This window comes from Blennius ocellaris, assembly GCF_963422515.1.
Source record: "Blennius ocellaris genome assembly, chromosome: 24".
Classification (NCBI taxonomy): Eukaryota; Metazoa; Chordata; class Actinopteri; order Blenniiformes; family Blenniidae; genus Blennius; species Blennius ocellaris.
Window position 1 is genome coordinate 3,728,808 of NC_137673.1, and position 17,345 is coordinate 3,746,152.

The 17,345-nt window shown below is 45.2% G+C and overlaps 2 protein-coding genes across 2 annotated transcripts; both read right to left on the reverse strand.

The window, feature by feature from the left end:
* Window positions 1–1,198: 1,198 nt before the first annotated feature.
* Window positions 1,199–11,574, reverse strand: LOC308147433 (nectin-3-like). The gene is made up of 7 exons (XM_080519566.1): window positions 11,460–11,574; window positions 10,399–10,524; window positions 6,993–7,319; window positions 6,536–6,865; window positions 5,542–5,829; window positions 4,902–5,003; window positions 1,199–2,866 (listed from the first exon to the last, which is right to left on the reverse strand). The coding sequence occupies exons 2-7, from the start codon at window positions 10,448–10,450 to the stop codon at window positions 2,862–2,864; spliced, it is 1,104 nt and encodes a 367-aa protein (XP_080375692.1). The 5' UTR covers window positions 10,451–10,524; window positions 11,460–11,574; the 3' UTR covers window positions 1,199–2,861.
* Window positions 11,575–11,841: 267 nt separating this feature from the next.
* On the reverse strand, window positions 11,842–17,112 carry LOC308147707 (OX-2 membrane glycoprotein-like). The gene is made up of 14 exons (XM_080520016.1): window positions 17,101–17,112; window positions 16,665–16,773; window positions 16,215–16,376; window positions 15,975–16,137; window positions 15,814–15,891; window positions 15,531–15,654; window positions 15,388–15,424; window positions 15,188–15,313; window positions 14,411–14,558; window positions 13,504–13,842; window positions 13,098–13,433; window positions 12,548–12,656; window positions 12,328–12,378; window positions 11,842–12,160 (listed from the first exon to the last, which is right to left on the reverse strand). The coding sequence occupies exons 9-14, from the start codon at window positions 14,466–14,468 to the stop codon at window positions 12,025–12,027; spliced, it is 1,029 nt and encodes a 342-aa protein (XP_080376142.1). The 5' UTR covers window positions 14,469–14,558; window positions 15,188–15,313; window positions 15,388–15,424; window positions 15,531–15,654; window positions 15,814–15,891; window positions 15,975–16,137; window positions 16,215–16,376; window positions 16,665–16,773; window positions 17,101–17,112; the 3' UTR covers window positions 11,842–12,024.
* Between the last annotated feature and the right edge of the window lie 233 nt (window positions 17,113–17,345).

A 17,345-nucleotide genomic window follows, 5' to 3' on the forward strand; every position in this document is an offset into this window, starting at 1 on the left:
ATCCCTGATTTGTCCCCAATATGTTTGCAATCTTGATCAAATCTGCATAAATCCTCATATTGAACCACTATTACCTCCTGCAGGCCTCTTTAGTCTGCACTGATTGCTCTCTACTGCCCACTGCAGCCGCAAACCACACCGAGAATCCTCCAAAAAGAGACGCAGGAAGCACAAGACACAGTGATGTTATCTGTCCCTGCTGATCCTCCAGCTCTGGGCTGGACGATTCACCACTGTCTGGAGGATCTGAACGCCGAAGAAGCAAAAAAACGAAAGCCGTTTCCATAGTCTACGTGTGAAAGCCGTTCGTCACTGGATCACACCAAACACCAGGAAGCGATACCTTTCAGTTCACACTGAAACGGCGCGTGAGCTTAATAAAAAAAAATCACCAAATTCCCCACAAGCTGCGAAAGCCTGCAGACCTGAAACATCTGAAACAGGAAGCCTTTCAAACTGCTCTCCCCGCACGCAGGAAAGAATTCAAATCAGATGTGATTCAGATTATTTAAACGGTTGTGTGACTGTAACTTGTTCAGGTAGTGTGTAGGATGTGTTGATCTGTGGTTTCACCCTCGGTAACGTGGAGGCTGCGTGTGCATTAACATGAATTATGTATAGATCTGTTCAGTGAAGGGTTAACTCGATGTGGCCATCTAGTGGTGAAAAGTCTAAAGATAGAAAAATATGTCCGTTAAACTCACCGAAAAACAAAAACAAGAATTCCTCAAATTCTGTTAACTATTACATCCCCAGGTGACCATTAAAGTATGTAAATTCCAAGTAATGCCACTTTCGTCCTCTAGGTGGCAGCAATGACTAACATTTCTTTGCCTTTTGTGGTTAGTTGATGGCAAAAATATTTACTTTAAATCTGCTGCTTTTGTGCTCTACATTAATGTTTGACACTAAAATATAACATTAAGTATTAAAAGCAGCAACCTTACGTCTGATGCATCTTATTTTGTATTCCTGAAGGGTGTTTTTTGACTATCTGGCACAATATAACGAAGGAATGATTCAGGTACGCTCAGAGTGTGAAGGTGAAACGGTGAAATCAGGAAATGTATGCGTTTGGTGATTCCAGCCAGTCAAACCCAAGAAACACCCGTAAATATCCAGCATAGTTGGAAAATAAGCAGAAAAATGAGGATGGGGGCAAAATACTCACGTGGACAAAGTGTATAGCCACAATCTGTGAAATACAATGAAGAAAACTTCAGAACACTTTATTTCTCCAAACACAGGATAGCAAAACAACCAGTAGAAAAAGCAATGTGGTGCACATACTTGCACAACAAACACAACAAACTATAGAATGACAAGCTAAATTATATTTTCTCCATCCGTTTTCCACAAAGGATCTAGTGTCATAACACTGGACACAATTGTTTTTGTTTAAAAACAAAACAAAACAACACTGGTTCTTCCCAAAGCTCTTTAAAGTTTTACAGCAATGTGAGCAAATTCAGTCGGTCGAAGTATAAATACGACGGTGATTCACACGTGTTGGAATCAGAAGCGAGAAATAGAATAGCAGCCTTCAATCCTCCCACTGCACTCGTCGCTACACTTTCCCGTAACCTGCCAAGCTAGAACGTGACCTCGTTTTTCTTCTCGTGTCTGACGACCACAAATGAAGGGTTATTAAGTTGACGCAACACAGTTGAGACACTGCGTTTAGAACGACTCTGGATTATAACCACCCTTAAAGTATATTTTCTCAATGAGATGATCACATTTTGTCGACAGCTTACATGTTTTAGTGCAAAAAAACCTAAACTTTCCCCACTTAAATCTCTTTAAAACACACAAATCCTTTCTAAGGTAAAATAAAATAAATAAAAATCCATAACTTATATAAAAACAGACGTGTTTGTAAGGCTTTCAAATTGGAATTTCTTTCAACTATTATGAGGAAATGTGTTTGATTTTCTGAATTAATAAAAAAAAATTAAAATCGGTTAAAGCTCGACAATTAGCGAGATTAATGGAGCTTAAATAATGTCTCTCTTTTTTCTAAATTACTAACAAATGAATTAAAAAAACCTTTATTTCACATATTTTCTCACTTTTGTAAAACTTCAAAATTTATGAAATTAAACGCCGACATCAATAGGATTTGTTTGTATTAAAAAACTAGTCAACTAAGTTTTTCATGTCAATAAAATATAAAGTGGTAATTCAGAAAAATAAGCTTTGAGTGTTTGTGAAAAATATATCATAAAAAAGTATGATCTTTTTAATAATAAACTTTTGTTAAAAAAAAGAGTATATTTCTACAAAAGAAAAATTGTCTTGCTAATTAGAGGCAATAGTACAATATTTTTTTATACAAATGTTTGGTGTTTATTCATTAAAAAACATTTTTAATGTTTCCCTCATTCGATCATGCAAGTGTTTTATTTTTAAACCAGAAAAATGTCAAACTTTTTATAATTTTTTTATGTAGGAAACATTTCTTGTTAAATTAAAAAAAAAAGTACATCATTATGCTGAATTTTTTTGTCAAAAATAAACCTTAATCTAAAATCAACTTTTGGGAAAATTATATTTTAGTAATTCTGCTTTTTTCTTTTAAATAGTCACGTTAACTCTGAATGTAAAATCTCATACACTTCTTTGTATAGGATTTTGAACTTTAGTGTTATGAATATTAAATTATAAATCAACGTTTGCTCTACACGCGAGTCTGATCAGTGTGTACGGTCGTGTACGGTCGTGTACGGTCGTGTACGGCGGCGTACGGCCGCAGCCTCTCTGGCAGAGACTTGATGTCCAGTGTTATTGATTTAGCCGCAGTGTGTTGTGGCAGGATCTTCCAGCAGGTGGCGATGTTGAGGTCCTTCATGGGCTCTTCCTCAGTCTGCACAGAAACACAGAGTTTCATGTTGGTTACTTGAGGCAGCAGAGCTAACCGCTGCTTCACCACGCCGACTCGGTCGCCATGACTCCCAGAGCAATGCGAAGACGAACACACACACACACACACACACACACACGCCACAGCTCAGCCGGGAGAATTTGTGTTTTACACCTACTGACCAGCAGGTGTCGCCTTCATCACGTTCGTAAGTTACCTTTCCTTCTCGATACCAGCAGAGTGGCTTTGTTCTCTTTTCCCTGGCTCTGGTCTGTCAGGAGCAGGAAGTGGCGCCTGCACCCTCACTTCCTGCTGCAGAGCCGAAGGTGCCAGCTCATACATGCAACTCCTTATCGCCGCCCTGCTTCCCGTCCCGGTGGCACCCTGTGCCCCCCCCACTCCCCACGTAGCCACAAATAGCCCAGCAGCGAATTCCTGGAAGGGCCTCGGACCTCGGGAGGCCGAGTGGCTCCCAGAGAACCACAGAAGCCGACTGCTGGTTCGACTCCGGCCGCAGACGAACATGAGTCACAGGACACATTTACTTTCTGCCACACACTGAGAAGGGTTGTGGCGTTGGGGTTGTGAAGCCGTTATCGAGCTCAAGGCCAAATATGACCATGACAGTTCTTCTCGCCAGCTGGATCCCGTCGCAGTGAAGCGTCCCCGACACCTCCCCTCCAAGCCGGACCAGGAAATACAGTTAGTGTGAGTGTGTGTGTGAGAAAGGAGGCGTTGTTATCAGCTGGGCCGAGGGTGAAAATGTCACCGCTCCCACCGCCAGGCCCCTAAATGCCTCTTTCTCCCACAGCCTGGAGGATTAAGACCAGGAAAGAGGTGGCATTCATTTCACACAATCACTGCCGCCACTTGTCATTCTGCTCAGGATCCCAGGAAAACCAGGAATCCCAGGCGAAGAATTCCAACCAGCACGGAAAGTCTCGGGGACTGTTTTCAAAAGAAAAGTCTATTTTTGTGTTGTCGCTCGCCAGCCAACCTTTAATTAAATACATGGGAAGTGAACTCTATTTCAAGACATTCACAAATGTTGACAGATTCTAGAACTCTACAGATTCCAGAGCTCTGACAAGTTCTCATATTAAAGAACTTTGCCCATTTTGAAACTCTGATCCACACACTGAGGAGTTCTTGTCCAGTAGTGGCTGTTCTTGGCACAAGGATGACACATTCTAGAACTCTGACAGAAACACTCTAGAACTCCAAGAATGCCAGAGGCTCCCCTCTCGGCGCTGAACGCGACTCACTCTTCCTGCATTGCGTGACACCGATTCATCGTGGAAAGAAGGAAATGCCAGATAAGACACGTGGAAAATATGTTTTTGTGTCCAGAAAATAAAAGACGAGGAGGAGCTGAGGGAAACGGAAAAGTCATTAATTGTTCTTTTATCCAAGTTCCAATCAGATTTGACTTTTTTTTTACCCTCAAAACAAACTGACATTAAAGCCAAATCGCACGTTGCCCAACCGAGCAGCCGTGGGACCGTCCCAACCTCCCTACGTCAGCGCCGCCATTGTTTTCCTTCCTTTGAGACTTTATTTTGGCGGGTGCGAGTGCCAACTTCACCAAAAAGCTTGCGCCCTCCACCCGCGCTCGCTGGCGCCTCCACCCAACCTCTCCTTTTGGTGTGCAGAGGATTTATGCCACTTTACGCCTGCAACGCGCCGTTTCCATGACGCCCATAGAGGATTGTGGGAAAGGTGGCAGGTAATTTACCCGATTAACTGCACTATTTAATTAAACAGACACTGTGAAAGCTGGCTTGTTTTGTGTGTGTGTGTGTGTGTGTGTGTGTGTGTGTGGTGGCCCATGAAAACTGCAGGATGTTTTGTGTTTATGTAACCAGGAGAAATGCGAACAACCCTCCTGTCATTGTTGCTACAGGGACAAGAGAGAGATTGGCCGGCGCAACAGGCGCCTCTGTCAGCGGAGGGATTTCACACAATAAAAGCATCCGGTCATAAAAAAAAAAGAAAAAAAAAAGAAATCTATGAAAGTTTTCCTGCAGTTTGGACTCACCGTTGGTGCAGATGAAGCATTTGCAGAGGCCCACGCACAGGCCCAGGAGGAGCACCGCAGCCACGCCGCACACCGACAGCAGGATCACCGTCGCTGGACCCGCTGCAAACAAACACGTTTTAAGCAAGTTCAAGTAAAAATAATACTAAATATAGTGATGTTATAGTAAGTATTAGACAGTATCAAAGAACCTGAAAATCTAAAGAATTTGACACAATTCTACAGCTACTTTTTGGTCATTTGTAATCATATAGATTGTGGAGTTCCTCAGGGTTCCATACTGGGTCCCTTCTTATTTTCCATGCATATGCTGCAAATTTTTTATTTATTTCTGCAGATAACACACAGCGATAGATCACAGGAAAGTTACAAATTGATCTAAAGTTCCAAAGTTTTCATGAAATTAAATAAATTTACATATTAAATGTATGAGAGTTAATAAAGGTTATTATACATATGCTATTTATAGATATAGAATCCGATGGTAAAAGCGACAAAGTATTTTTATTTAAGGATTATAGAAAATGAGAGTCCTATAACTTCCACGTGTTTCAATATAATATCAGCAACATGACTTGTTGGACTCAATCACATGTTTTAAAAGCGGCACTCTGGCTTCAAAGTGGCCCATCGTTGTGACCTGGTGCGTCGAGGGGGAGCGTCAGAGGCTCGTCCAGTCCCGGGTGCCGAACGACGCACCGAGCCGTCAGTCCGCCGAGCAGCTCCGACCGGAAGAGCAGCGTGCTGCTCACTATGGTGGTGCCGTCGCCCTGATCGGACGCCGACGAAGCGGGCGGCCCCAGCGTCCGGTTGTCGTCGCCGCCGACGTCCCAGGTGACGTCTGCCGCCGGGCGGGACCGGGCGGTGCACGTGGCCTCGGTGAGTCCCGAAGGGGACGCCACCCGGGTCACCTCCGGTTTGGGCGGAACTGTGCAGGATGAAACAGGAAATGGTGTTTTGCAATACAGCCGTGGCAAGGCTACGGGGTAGGGCCATGTTAACGTCGGCGGGACGCGCTCATCGTCTTCGTTCTGTCCGAGTCTGACGACCGCACGCAACACAAAGCCACCTCGGGTCCAGCAAACCGCCCCACCTGTCAATCACCGCGCCGCCGCGCCACAAGCCTCCGTCCAAAACAAGCCGGTCGGCAAACAAAAGCCAGACAGAGAGCAGTGTGTGTGTGTGTGTGTGTGTGTGTGTGTGTGTGTCTGGACCTTTGGTGCACAAGAGCAAGGCCTGTTCAGCACCGACACACACACACAGTGAGGCCTTGTGTCTGGGGAAACAGGGGGCCACTCATCCCCGGGGCTTTATCCTAAATTAATCACCCCTTCCCCTCAGTGCCACCCCTCCCTCATTATCGCCCGGAGAACACACACACATGGACGAGGTTAAGTAGCGGCGAGGTTCTGGCAGCGCGTCTCCAGAGGACAGGAGTTTAACGAGGCGCCCTCACCTCAGGAACGCCCATCGCTCTCTTTAAACATGACACTTCCTTTTCCTGCGCTAAATGCGGCAGGAGCGTGTGCTCAGATTTCCTCCTCCTCCTGCGCGGGGGAAAAGAAGAAAGAAAGAAAAATCCCCCCCGCCTGAAGCAGAGACAGGACGTAGGAAGGTGTGGGGTCGTTCCTCACCGTAGACGGAGAGGCAGGCGGCGGCGCTCCGGGTGCCGTCCGGGTACGTGTGGAACTCGCAGGTGTAGCAGGCCTCGTCCTCCGTCCTCACCGCCCCGACGCTCAGCCGGGTGTCGCCCAGCGTCCGGCTCAGCTCCACCCGGCCCCCGAACTCCGCCTCCACGTGGTGGTGGCCGTGCTTGGTGTAGGACGCCACGGTGACGGTGTCGCCCTGCTCGGCCGTCTTCCTCCACAGCACCTGGCGGACGCGCTCGGGGAGGCTGTACGAGCAGGACAGGGTCAGCGGCTCCCCGCTCAACGCCGTCCGGTTGCCCTCCAGCTGCACCGTACCTGGAGAGAATGGAAGCGGGAGTTTAAAACAGGAAGGAGCGGGCACCCTTCAGAGTCCAAAATACCCAACTTTTGCTTCAGATAAGACATTTTTTCCACCACCCCCCCCCCCCGCCCCTCGTCTCACCGGTGACGCTGACGCAGGTGGAGCCCTCTTGCGTCCCCTTGGGGAAAACGTCGAAGACGCAGCGGTAGCAGCCGCCGTCATCGTCGGCCCGCACCGCCTCGATGGTGATGGCGCTGGCGTCGCCGCGCGAGACGGTGAGCAGCACGCCGGGCTCCCGGTGGCTGACGCGCACCGGCGCCCATTGTTCGTACGCCAGCAGCAGCCTGGAGTGCCGGTCCAGCCAGCGCACCTGGCGGACCGTGTCGCCCGTCGCCGTGGTGATGTTGCAGGCCAGCACGAGGGGGCGGCCCGCCTCGGCGGTCAGGCTGGCCGGGGCGATCACCTCACCTGGCGTCGAGAAGCAAACATCTCAAGACACTCAAAACTACTAAATGTTTAATCTGTAGTGGCTCGATGAAGCTTTGACTCAATTTATATTCAACAATTTTGGGTTAAAAACTGCATAAAGAGAAATCGCTGACATGGCTAAAACCATGAGAAAAGCTACAACTTGTAAAAAAAAAACTCTAAAAAAGTAAAAAATGTTGCATGTGTGAAAAAAATGTATTTGCAAAACGCTTAAAAAGTGTCTCAAAAGCAAAAACAATATAAAAACCACACACATTGAAGAGTAAAAACTGTTGATACTGCATAAAACTAAACAACCGTGTTGACCCTATTATAAAGGTTAAAGGTATACAGGAGGATTTTCAGGAATTTTAGGAAAGAACCGCCCTCTCCACCGTTTGAAAAAAGTGCGCATGCGCAACGCTGTACCTGCTCCCGAGACGGAACGCCTACTAAAACGCGTGCGAGAGACATGCACGAGCCCAGTTCTCCTCGTGCACGCTCTGTTTACAAGTCACAAGTCGGCATCGCTCACATAAGCTCACTTTACAAGAAGATTTGCACCAGAGGGGGTGAAACTGTGTAAAAATGTCCGAGAATAATGCGTCGGGTCAGCCACCGGCATGATGAGGACCGTGTGGAGTGTAGTGATGATCAAATTTGAACGAATCGTTCAAAACCCGCGAGTCACTTTACTGAACGGTGACTCACGAGTTTTCACGTTCATTAACTCGTTCACTGAGTCATTTTTGCTACAGCCTCCTTGTAGCTGGGCCGCTAAGCACAGCAGCTTCCGGCTCCTGACATTCACATGAGGCTTTCAGCACATTCGAGTCAGCTTGTCGGTGTAGTTCAGCACGAATGACCGACTCACCTCCCCTGAATCGTTCAGCTCACATGCCCGAGTCAGCTCGCTCCAATCGTTCAGCTCACATGACCGACTCCCCTCGAAACTCGAAAGAGTCGTTCACTGAATCGGTCAGTAGCACTTCCGCTGTATCGTTCACCTCATGAGCGGTGAGCGGTGAGCCCTCCCCCCCCTCCCTCACCTGAAAATCTGCAGCGGCGCTCCGCTCAGAAAGTTTCTGAGTGACAGCGGAGAAGAAGAAAATACATTGTTTGTTTCACAAAGCTTGAAGAAATAAATACACAATAAATTATGTTAAAAATACGACTTTGTTGCCTTCAATGCTGTCCCCTATAAGTAGTTAGTTTCACCCTTTGAAAATCACGTTATTTATTAATAGAAGTAAAACTATTTTTGAGAGTTGTGAGAAGAAAATCAAAATGCTGGAAGTGAAAGGTTTCCTATCTAACTCCTTCCCCCGAACGGCCGACCTTCTTGTGTGGGGGAGATTTCGTGCCCCAGTGTTCAAAAACACAGTGGAGGTTATGAAAACCAAACTGTGCATAGTGGCAACATCAGTGCCTTCAGAACGGATCTTTTCCATTTACTTTGGAAGATTGTTTACGAGATTTGCACTAATTCATAATTTGTGAAACGCCTTCATTTACATTTTGCACATAGTTATTTTATTCGTATTTATTCATTTAAGTGTAAGTTCCAGTTTCTGTTTACTTTCTATTCCAAATTTTCGTTTTTGACGTTTCAATTGTGATGTTTCACATTTACCTTTGAGGTTGTGACAGAAAAAAAATCAACATTTGCATTTTAAGAATTTTTTATCTTTCTGTCTTTTTTCTGCTAAAAGCAGCTTGTAGCTGTAACGCCAGCTGCTAAGCACAGCAGCTTCCGGCTCCTGACATTCACATGAGGCTTTCAGCACACTCGAGTCAGCTTGGAGGTGTCGTTCAGCACGAATGACCGACTCCCCTCCCTTCAATCGTTCAGCTCACATGACCGACTCCCCTCGCTTCAGTCGTTCAGCTCACATGACCGACTCCCCTCGCTTCAGTCGTTCAGCGCACATGACCGACTCCCCTCGAAACTCGAAAGAGTCGTTCACTGAATCGGTCAGTAGCACTTCCGCTGTGTCGTTCACCTCATGAGCGGTGAGTCCTCCCCCCCTCCCTCACCTGAAAATCTCCGAGTGACGGCGGAGAAAAAAATAATACATTGTTTGTTTCACAAAGCTTGTAGAGATAAATACATGAATAATACATGGATAAATACACAGTAAACAATGTTAAAATACCACTGTAGCGTGTATTGTGTTACATTTAATATTGTCCCCTATAATTAGTTCTGCCCTATGAACGTCACATTATTTATTATTAGATTATTTATTAGATACTAGTAAAAAAAGAAAATCAGAATGTTGGAAGAAAAAAAAACTATAAAAACATATGTATACATTAATATATACTGTATATCTGCCATTCTGGATGCCAGGTATTTATTCAGTTTAATCATTTATCTAATTTATTTTCTGATTCAACTAAACCTCAAAAACAACACACATAATCTAGAATAAGGAGACCAGGATCACTAAAAACTAATGTGTACTTATTGTTTATTTTCCTCAGAAGTGTTTCAGCATTTTACTATGAATACATGATTCTCCCCCTGGTTCATGTCGCAGTTCAGCTGAGCCTCCAGGTCCTGGAGCGGGTGGAAATAGTGCGCATGCGCAACTGACTCAAATGACTCAAATGACCGATTCACTTGGGTGAACGACTCAAAAACCCGTGAGTCCGTTCGAGGAGTCGGGTTTCTCATCACTAGTGGAGTGAGCTGCGCGCAGGGACGGGCACGTACGACGGGCTTACGTCATATATCACCAGAATGATTGACAATTGGGAGGACCAGTTATTTTGATGATCCACCCGGAAGAAGAAAATCCTCTACTATACCTTTAAATAAGATAATTTTCACAAAAAATAGGTTGTGCCGAGATAACACGTGATGGTTAAACAAGTCATTTTCATTTTTCAATACCAGAAACTGACAAAAAGCCTCAACGAACTACTTTTGTTGGGACGACTTTCAATAAATTGGATTTCTTTGTCAAAAGTAAAAGGATCCAAGTGCAAAGCAGTGATTTCCTTCAGCGTTAAGTTGACGAATGGTTGTTGTATTTTGATTTGTGACGGAGGTGATGGTGCAGCTGGGCTCCACCTTGTCCGGTGGCGACCCCTCCGGCCCAGAGCAGGAAGTACAGGCCGATCATCACACAGCAGAGCAGATCACATCCAGAACCTCCTGGGACGACCTGTGGCGGTGCAGACGGACCTGCGCTGGGCTCTGGAATGAAAGACGCCACACATTACAGACAGAACATCAACAGCTGCTGTTGCCCTGGCATCATCATCATCATCATCATCATCATCATCATCATCAGCAAGTGCTGAGTCAACAAGCATCACCTGAGGTCTTAAATCCACAGCGTGATCTCTACTGGAAGTGTGTGATTATCTGGCAGCATCAAGTTGAGGTCTAGACGCAATCAAACCACATATTTCAAAATAAGAGCATGAAAGCAAAACTGAGACGTGAATCATTCAGGTGGGAGAGGGTGTGTGTGTGTGTTAGTGTGTAACTAGTGGCCAAGCCCAGTGATTGCTCAGCTCTGAACTGCGTCCCACTCATTGTGGGGAACAGGAGAAGCTTTGGGAAGGAGAATTATTGTGAAACCCTAACCCTCAGCTGATTTGCTCTTTCAAACATCTGGCTTCAAACTCTCAGCCTGCTCCTACAGGGCAACACTTAAATCACCTCTGCAACCACAGGAAAACTGCAGGCGTCCAACAAAGCTGATCCAGGCGCTCTGGTGTTTTTTTTTTAATGCGAGTCAGAGGAAAAGCTCCAAAAACCTGAAAAGGATAATTCACACATTTTTGCAGCAATCGTATGGAGATAAAAACAGAAGAGATCAAATATCTCCTAAGTCCAGTAACAAGTGTTTCATGTCCTTCAAAGGAGGGAGTGAAACCACGCCAAGAATCCAGAAATCTGCTATACGTCCACACGTGAACTCAAGATTGTATCACAGGGAGTCAAATTTAATAAGTTTTAACACACCTTTAACACATCTGAAACAAAGAACCGTTGCTTATTTTGCATGCAAAGCATTATTTCATAAATGATGTGGACGCTACACCCATTAAAGTTGCAGGAAAAAAGTCAAAAACTCAACCAAAACTAGTATTTCATGTCTGCGGGTGGAGGAAGAAACGTACCTGCAGGCGGATGTTGGGTGTTTGGGGCTGAACGGAGCTGTTCTGCAGGTGAAGCTGACGGAGAAACACATAATCCACCTTTCTCACGTTCAGCTGCGACTACTTACTGCCCCTGCTGCTCCTGTTCTGCCCCTCAGCTCTGCAACGACGAACAAATAAAAGCTGAACGTTCTGGACCTTCGAGGAAGGGGCGACACCCAGCGGCCACATGCCGCAACTGCAAAAAGAGACAGAAACGCCCCGAAGTCCCTTCAAAAAAGTTTTTAATGAAGAAAAAATTTACATGTATCAAATTCATCATATACACATAATTAAAACAGAACAAAACGCAATTTTTTTTGTAAAAAAACATTTAGTGATTTTTTTAACAAGTGTACAGATTTCATAGAGGACTGCTTAAGATATGCTCAAATTATAGAAAGTAGGTGACAAACCTATGTAAAAACTTAACCTATGCAAAACACACACACATTTTACTCTTTTTTGAAGCATGAAATTGTGTTTCATTTGAACTATTTCCTGTTTGCTTTGTTCTCATCTCTAATCCAGATTTTAATACTGAAATCTACGAATCCACCATATTGTTCAAGAAAGAAAGCATTCGAGCTGCAGGAACGGGCGACTTGTCATCACGTGGACGTTGGGGAGTCCGCCTCCTCATCTGGTCGCTGGAACTTTGTCTTGAAGGTGTTTGGTTTGGCCTGAAAAATCAAAAGATCAAGAAATATGACATCATATCATTGTAGATAATATTTCTGTCTCCGGGATGTTAACCTTCAACACTCAGGTGTTGATGAATTGCTTTTTTGCGCTGAAATTAAAAGTACAGAGTTGAGGGAGAAAAGGGTGCCGGCACCACTGTTCTTACCCAGTGAGGTGCTGGGCTTCTCTTTGAGGTGTGTTGATGGTCTGTGGCTGCCTGAAGGACACAAACAAGCGTATTGAAGGTTTGTGTCTCAGTGTGGAGCCTCACAGGTCAGTGGAGCCACGGAGACAGTCACACTTTGCTGCAGCTTGGAGCCTCTTGCAGACCACTTTTGGCCGTCGGACTCTATGTGAAAAACCCTGCAGTGACGCAAAATATTTACCCCTTCTTCTGTGGACGCCTGAGGAGGATGAGTGCAGCGATGATGATGATGATGAAGAGCAGCAACAGAGCCGGCAACAGGAGCCACAGCAACATGGTCTGGCTGGTTTCTACCAGGGAAAAGAGGAGAAGCTTCAAAACACTTTATCATGAAAATAAATATAAAGTTTTATTCTTGAGAAAAATGTAGACAAGAAAACATTTTCTATTGTCTTTACTCTGATGCTGTTAAGAAATGCCCTCTGATGGATGAATAAAGTTTTATTTTATTTCAGCTCTGGAGGATAAAAGTGCCAACATTGAATGTTTCAGAATCATTAAAAGTGTACTTTTATGCGTTTTTTAAAAGACATGTTTACAGGTTAATAAAGTGAATTTCCACCATTTTTCTAGTTTAATATCCAGAGTATTTACTGATCGACATGTCACAATGGTTGTATGATGTAAAACTCAGTCCAGAGTGTAGTTTTGTGACTTCAGATGTCCTGTGTTTGATTCTTGAAGGTTAATCTGACAGTAAAACGTCCTGACACTGGTCTGATTGGCCTTACCAGAGCTCGCCGTCCGTCTCTGGCCCTCCTCAGACGTCTGCAGGCCTTCGGGCAGCGTCACAAACGTGTGGAGTTGAGGACCAGAGGCCAGCTGCACCCTACACCCGACGGTGGCGCCGTGCGGCGGCGAGCCCCACAGCAGAGCCGAGGCGTTGATGGTGACGGTGCCGTTATGGTTGGACACCGTGAGCGAGGTGTGGTTGGACAGCCGGAGGCCCGGCTGGCTGACGGAGAGCGTCACGTTGGGAGCAGGTCGCCCTGTGGCCTGGCACTGCAGCACCCGGTGGGCCGCGGGGGGGTCCGGGAGGCTCACCTGGAGGAGTGGCTCGTGCAGCTCTGCAGAGAGACACCAGATGTTGGACAGATGTTGGACGGACGCGGGACGAACGCAGGAGCTCCGTCTCACCTTGCAGCTGCAGGCAGGTTTTTCCCGTGAAGGTGCCGTCAGGGTAGGTGTGGAACAGGCAGCGGTAGCAGCCCTCGTCCTGCTCCTCCACCTGCCGGAGCAGGATGGAGGAGTTGTGCAGGGACACGTCTTCGAACGCAACTTTCTCGGAAAAGTATGCGTTCACCCTCTGGCCGAAGAACTTGTTGGAGGACGCCAGGTCCGTCTCTCCCGCCTCGTTGAGCTTCTGCCAGGTGACCTGTCGCACGTCTTTGTGCTGCAGGAGGCGGCAGCAGAAATGAGCCTTTCCTCCGACGGCCGCCGTCACCGTCTGCTGGGTCTGGATCACATCTGGCCGACCTGCAGGACCACAAACACTCAACATTTCTAAACATGCATACACAAATACACGATCAAATCTCAGCATTTCCAGCCTGTGATCTCCTTTAAACATTGCTCCTGTCCAACAGTACAAAGTGTTATTTACAAATAAAGCAAACTGTATAAAAAGTATTTGCTGGGAATTTTAAATTAGTCACTTGCATTCATTTTCTGCATACGGAGCTGATAAAGCTGTTTTTGTCGTCGGCTAAATTCAGAAATCAGATGCAAAAACTGACAACAGGGGAGATTTTAGCACAACTATTAGTTTCTACCTTCAAGATTTATCTTCAATTCAGCTTGTTTATTGCAGAATAAAACACGTGTTGCAGAAGATGAAGGCTTGAACCCCATTGAATATATCAATAAATCATGATCCATTTTTATGTGATCAAAGTAAAGGAACAAAGACTAAAGTGAAGGACAGACTTGGAAAATCTACCGAGTACAGAAAGTGATGCAAACACGTTGTTTCTATGCAGCTTTATAGGATCTCACATTACCACGTGTCATCATGTAAAAAAAAAGCAGACATGTGATGACTCACCTTCAGAAAGAAGAATCAGCGCAGAGAAAACCAACAGCAGTCTCGTGTTTTCTGCCATTATTCGAAATTATGCGCGCCCAATACAGCAGTGACTTTCACTTTCACTTCTCATTCCTGAAGGGGATTGGCCGTGACGTTTTCTTGTATCCTAAGTTGAATAAAAACAATAAGTAGATTGAAGAACTATATCCCTTTATTTGTTTCTTACATCTGCAACAATAAAAAGCTTGTTTTGATTTAATGAGTTTATCTTCTTAAAAAGTTCAAGATTACAACAAATATTAAATAAAAGTGGATTGAAGAAATACATCCCTGTATTGCGTGTTTAAGGGCTCCGTATATTTCACACCACAACCTTTTGAACAATTAAATAAAGTAAACTGCAATAAGGTACAATAAGACTAATTACAACATCTGTTAACAATCTTTACGATTCAATTCAACTTTATTTATATGGCGCCAAATACAACACAGTAAGACACCCACCGATTAAATCCACACGAGAAAGCAGAGCGACTGTGGAAAGGAAAAACTCCCTGGAACAGGAAGAAACCTTTGCAGAATCCAGTGCACGCAGTGTTCAAGCATTGTTTTTCATTCATTCAAACCGATCCCCCCTGTAGTAGCACTGTGCCACCTCTAGGGGGGGCGCCCCCCCACTTTGGGAATCACTACATCAAGGCAACATGGTATCTGAACAAAATTGTATCCATTTATTGATCTTTGTTATATTTCTGCAGATTAATATGTTTTACACATTTTTGAAAACACACTCACACCGATGTGTTTTCTCATGCGGTCTGAATTATTGGTGGCAATGTGGGAACGACGGAACCGGACCACCGAGTAAAGTCCAGCGTCTGTGGAGATGAAGGTGCTGTAAGGCTCCACATCTTTGTCGCCCTGAAAACAAGACGTGAAGAAATTCAGAAAAGTGCATGAGAGGAAGGTGGAGGGTGTGGATGTCAGACTCGTACCATGTCGGGAGAGTTTCTCAGCAGATCTGGTTGTTTCCTGTGTGAAGAACAAGTAAAATAAGTCTGCTTTACTCGTGGCCACACTTGAGGCTTTATTATGGTGTGAAATAGACACATGACAGCAGATTCTATGAGAAATCTACCCGTGATGCAGTTTTGTGGAGACGAACACCAGCATCACTGAGGTGACAATTAGAAAAACAGCCACGGAAAGTGAAGCCCAGACGACGATTGTCGTCGTCAAACCTCCAACTTCTTCCTCTGAATCTTTGAAGAAAAAGAACAGAGCTTGATTACGTTGATGTGCGAAGCTTTAAAACCTTCTGCGGTACTGGATTCAGTTTGACTTCATGGTTCTCGCTACCAAATATGGTCACTTAACCTGAGTGCTAATGAAGCTGTTGTACTGAAATAAAGCGTACCGACCTTCCACTGTGATGTTGAGATGGAGAACTTTTGTAGCTCCTGGGTATGAACACGTACAGGTGATGTTGTAGTTGTCAGCTGCAGTCAAGTGATGGAGGAGGAGGAACACAGTCTGATTGTTTCCAGTGAGCGTGAAGCTGGAGTCACATTCTGGTTCAAACCTGTATCCTTGCCCGTCATACTGATAGGCCAGAGAACAGAGTTCCACGCTGCTCCGCTCTCTCCTGATCTTACAGTACAACATAGAGATGAAGTCTGGCGTGTTGCTGATGTCACACACTGGAGTCGCTTCTCCTTTCTGCACGACTCTCTCCACACGGAAATCTGGAATCAGCGAGTTTCCATGGATGAACTCCAGATCTTCAGAGAAGAAAAACACACACAGGGCAGCTGTACATTACCTTCACTGTGGCAGAGCGTCAGGAGCAGAAGAAACCACAGCTTCAGCACGTCCATCTCTCTGCAGCTGCTGATATACGACTGAAAAAGAGACACTGACCCATTTCTTGTTACCTGAATACGACTTCTGGCGCCGACGAGCTGCGGTCAACTTGTGAAAGTGCCTGTGGTTTCAATGTGAAACAAGATAAAGACATTTCCACTTGTAGAACTCGTGTTCTCACTCGGCATGGACTTTTAAAATAACATGATACAAGTTTACCACCAAAAAAAAATAAAAGGCTCAAAGTATTTTTCTTTTCACCTCGGCATGAGAAAAGCTGAGCGACTTTCACACCTGCGACATTAATTTGTACCCTTAGAAATTAAATTTAGAAAATGTTCAAAAGGGCAGTAGAGATTGCGCACAACATGAGCTCAAATCCTCATAAATTGGAGGCAAAAATATTTACCCCTTCTTCTTCTGTGGACGCCTGAGGATGAGTGCAGCGATGATGATGATGATGAAGAGCAGCAACAGAGCCGACAACAGGAGCCACAGCAACATGGTCTGGCTGGTTTCTACCAGGGAAAAGAGGAGAAGCTTCAAAACACTTTATCATAAAAATAAATATAAAGTTTCATTCTTGAGAAAAATGTAGATAAGAAAACATTTTCTATTGTCTTTACTCTGATGCTGTTAAGAAATGCCCTCTGATGGATGAATAAAGTTTTATTTTATTTCATCTGATCTCTTTCAGCTCTGGAGGATAAAAGTGCCAACATTGAATGTTTCAGAATCATTAAAAGTGTACTTTTATGCGTTTTTTTAAAAGACATGTTTACAGGTTAATAAAGTGAATTTCCACCATTTTTCTAGTTTAATATTCAGAGTATTTACTGATCTACATGTCACGATGGTTGTATGATGTAAAACTCAGTCCAGAGTGTCCGGCTGGCTGACGGAGAGCGTCACGTTGGGAGCAGGTTGCCCTGTGGCCTGGCACTGCAGCACCCGGTGGGCCGCGGGGGGGTCGGGGAGGCTCACCTGGAGGAGCGGCTCGTGCAGCTCTGCAGAGAGACACCAGATGTTGGACAGATGTTGGACGGACGCGGGACGAACGCAGGAGCTCCGTCTCACCTTGCAGCTGCAG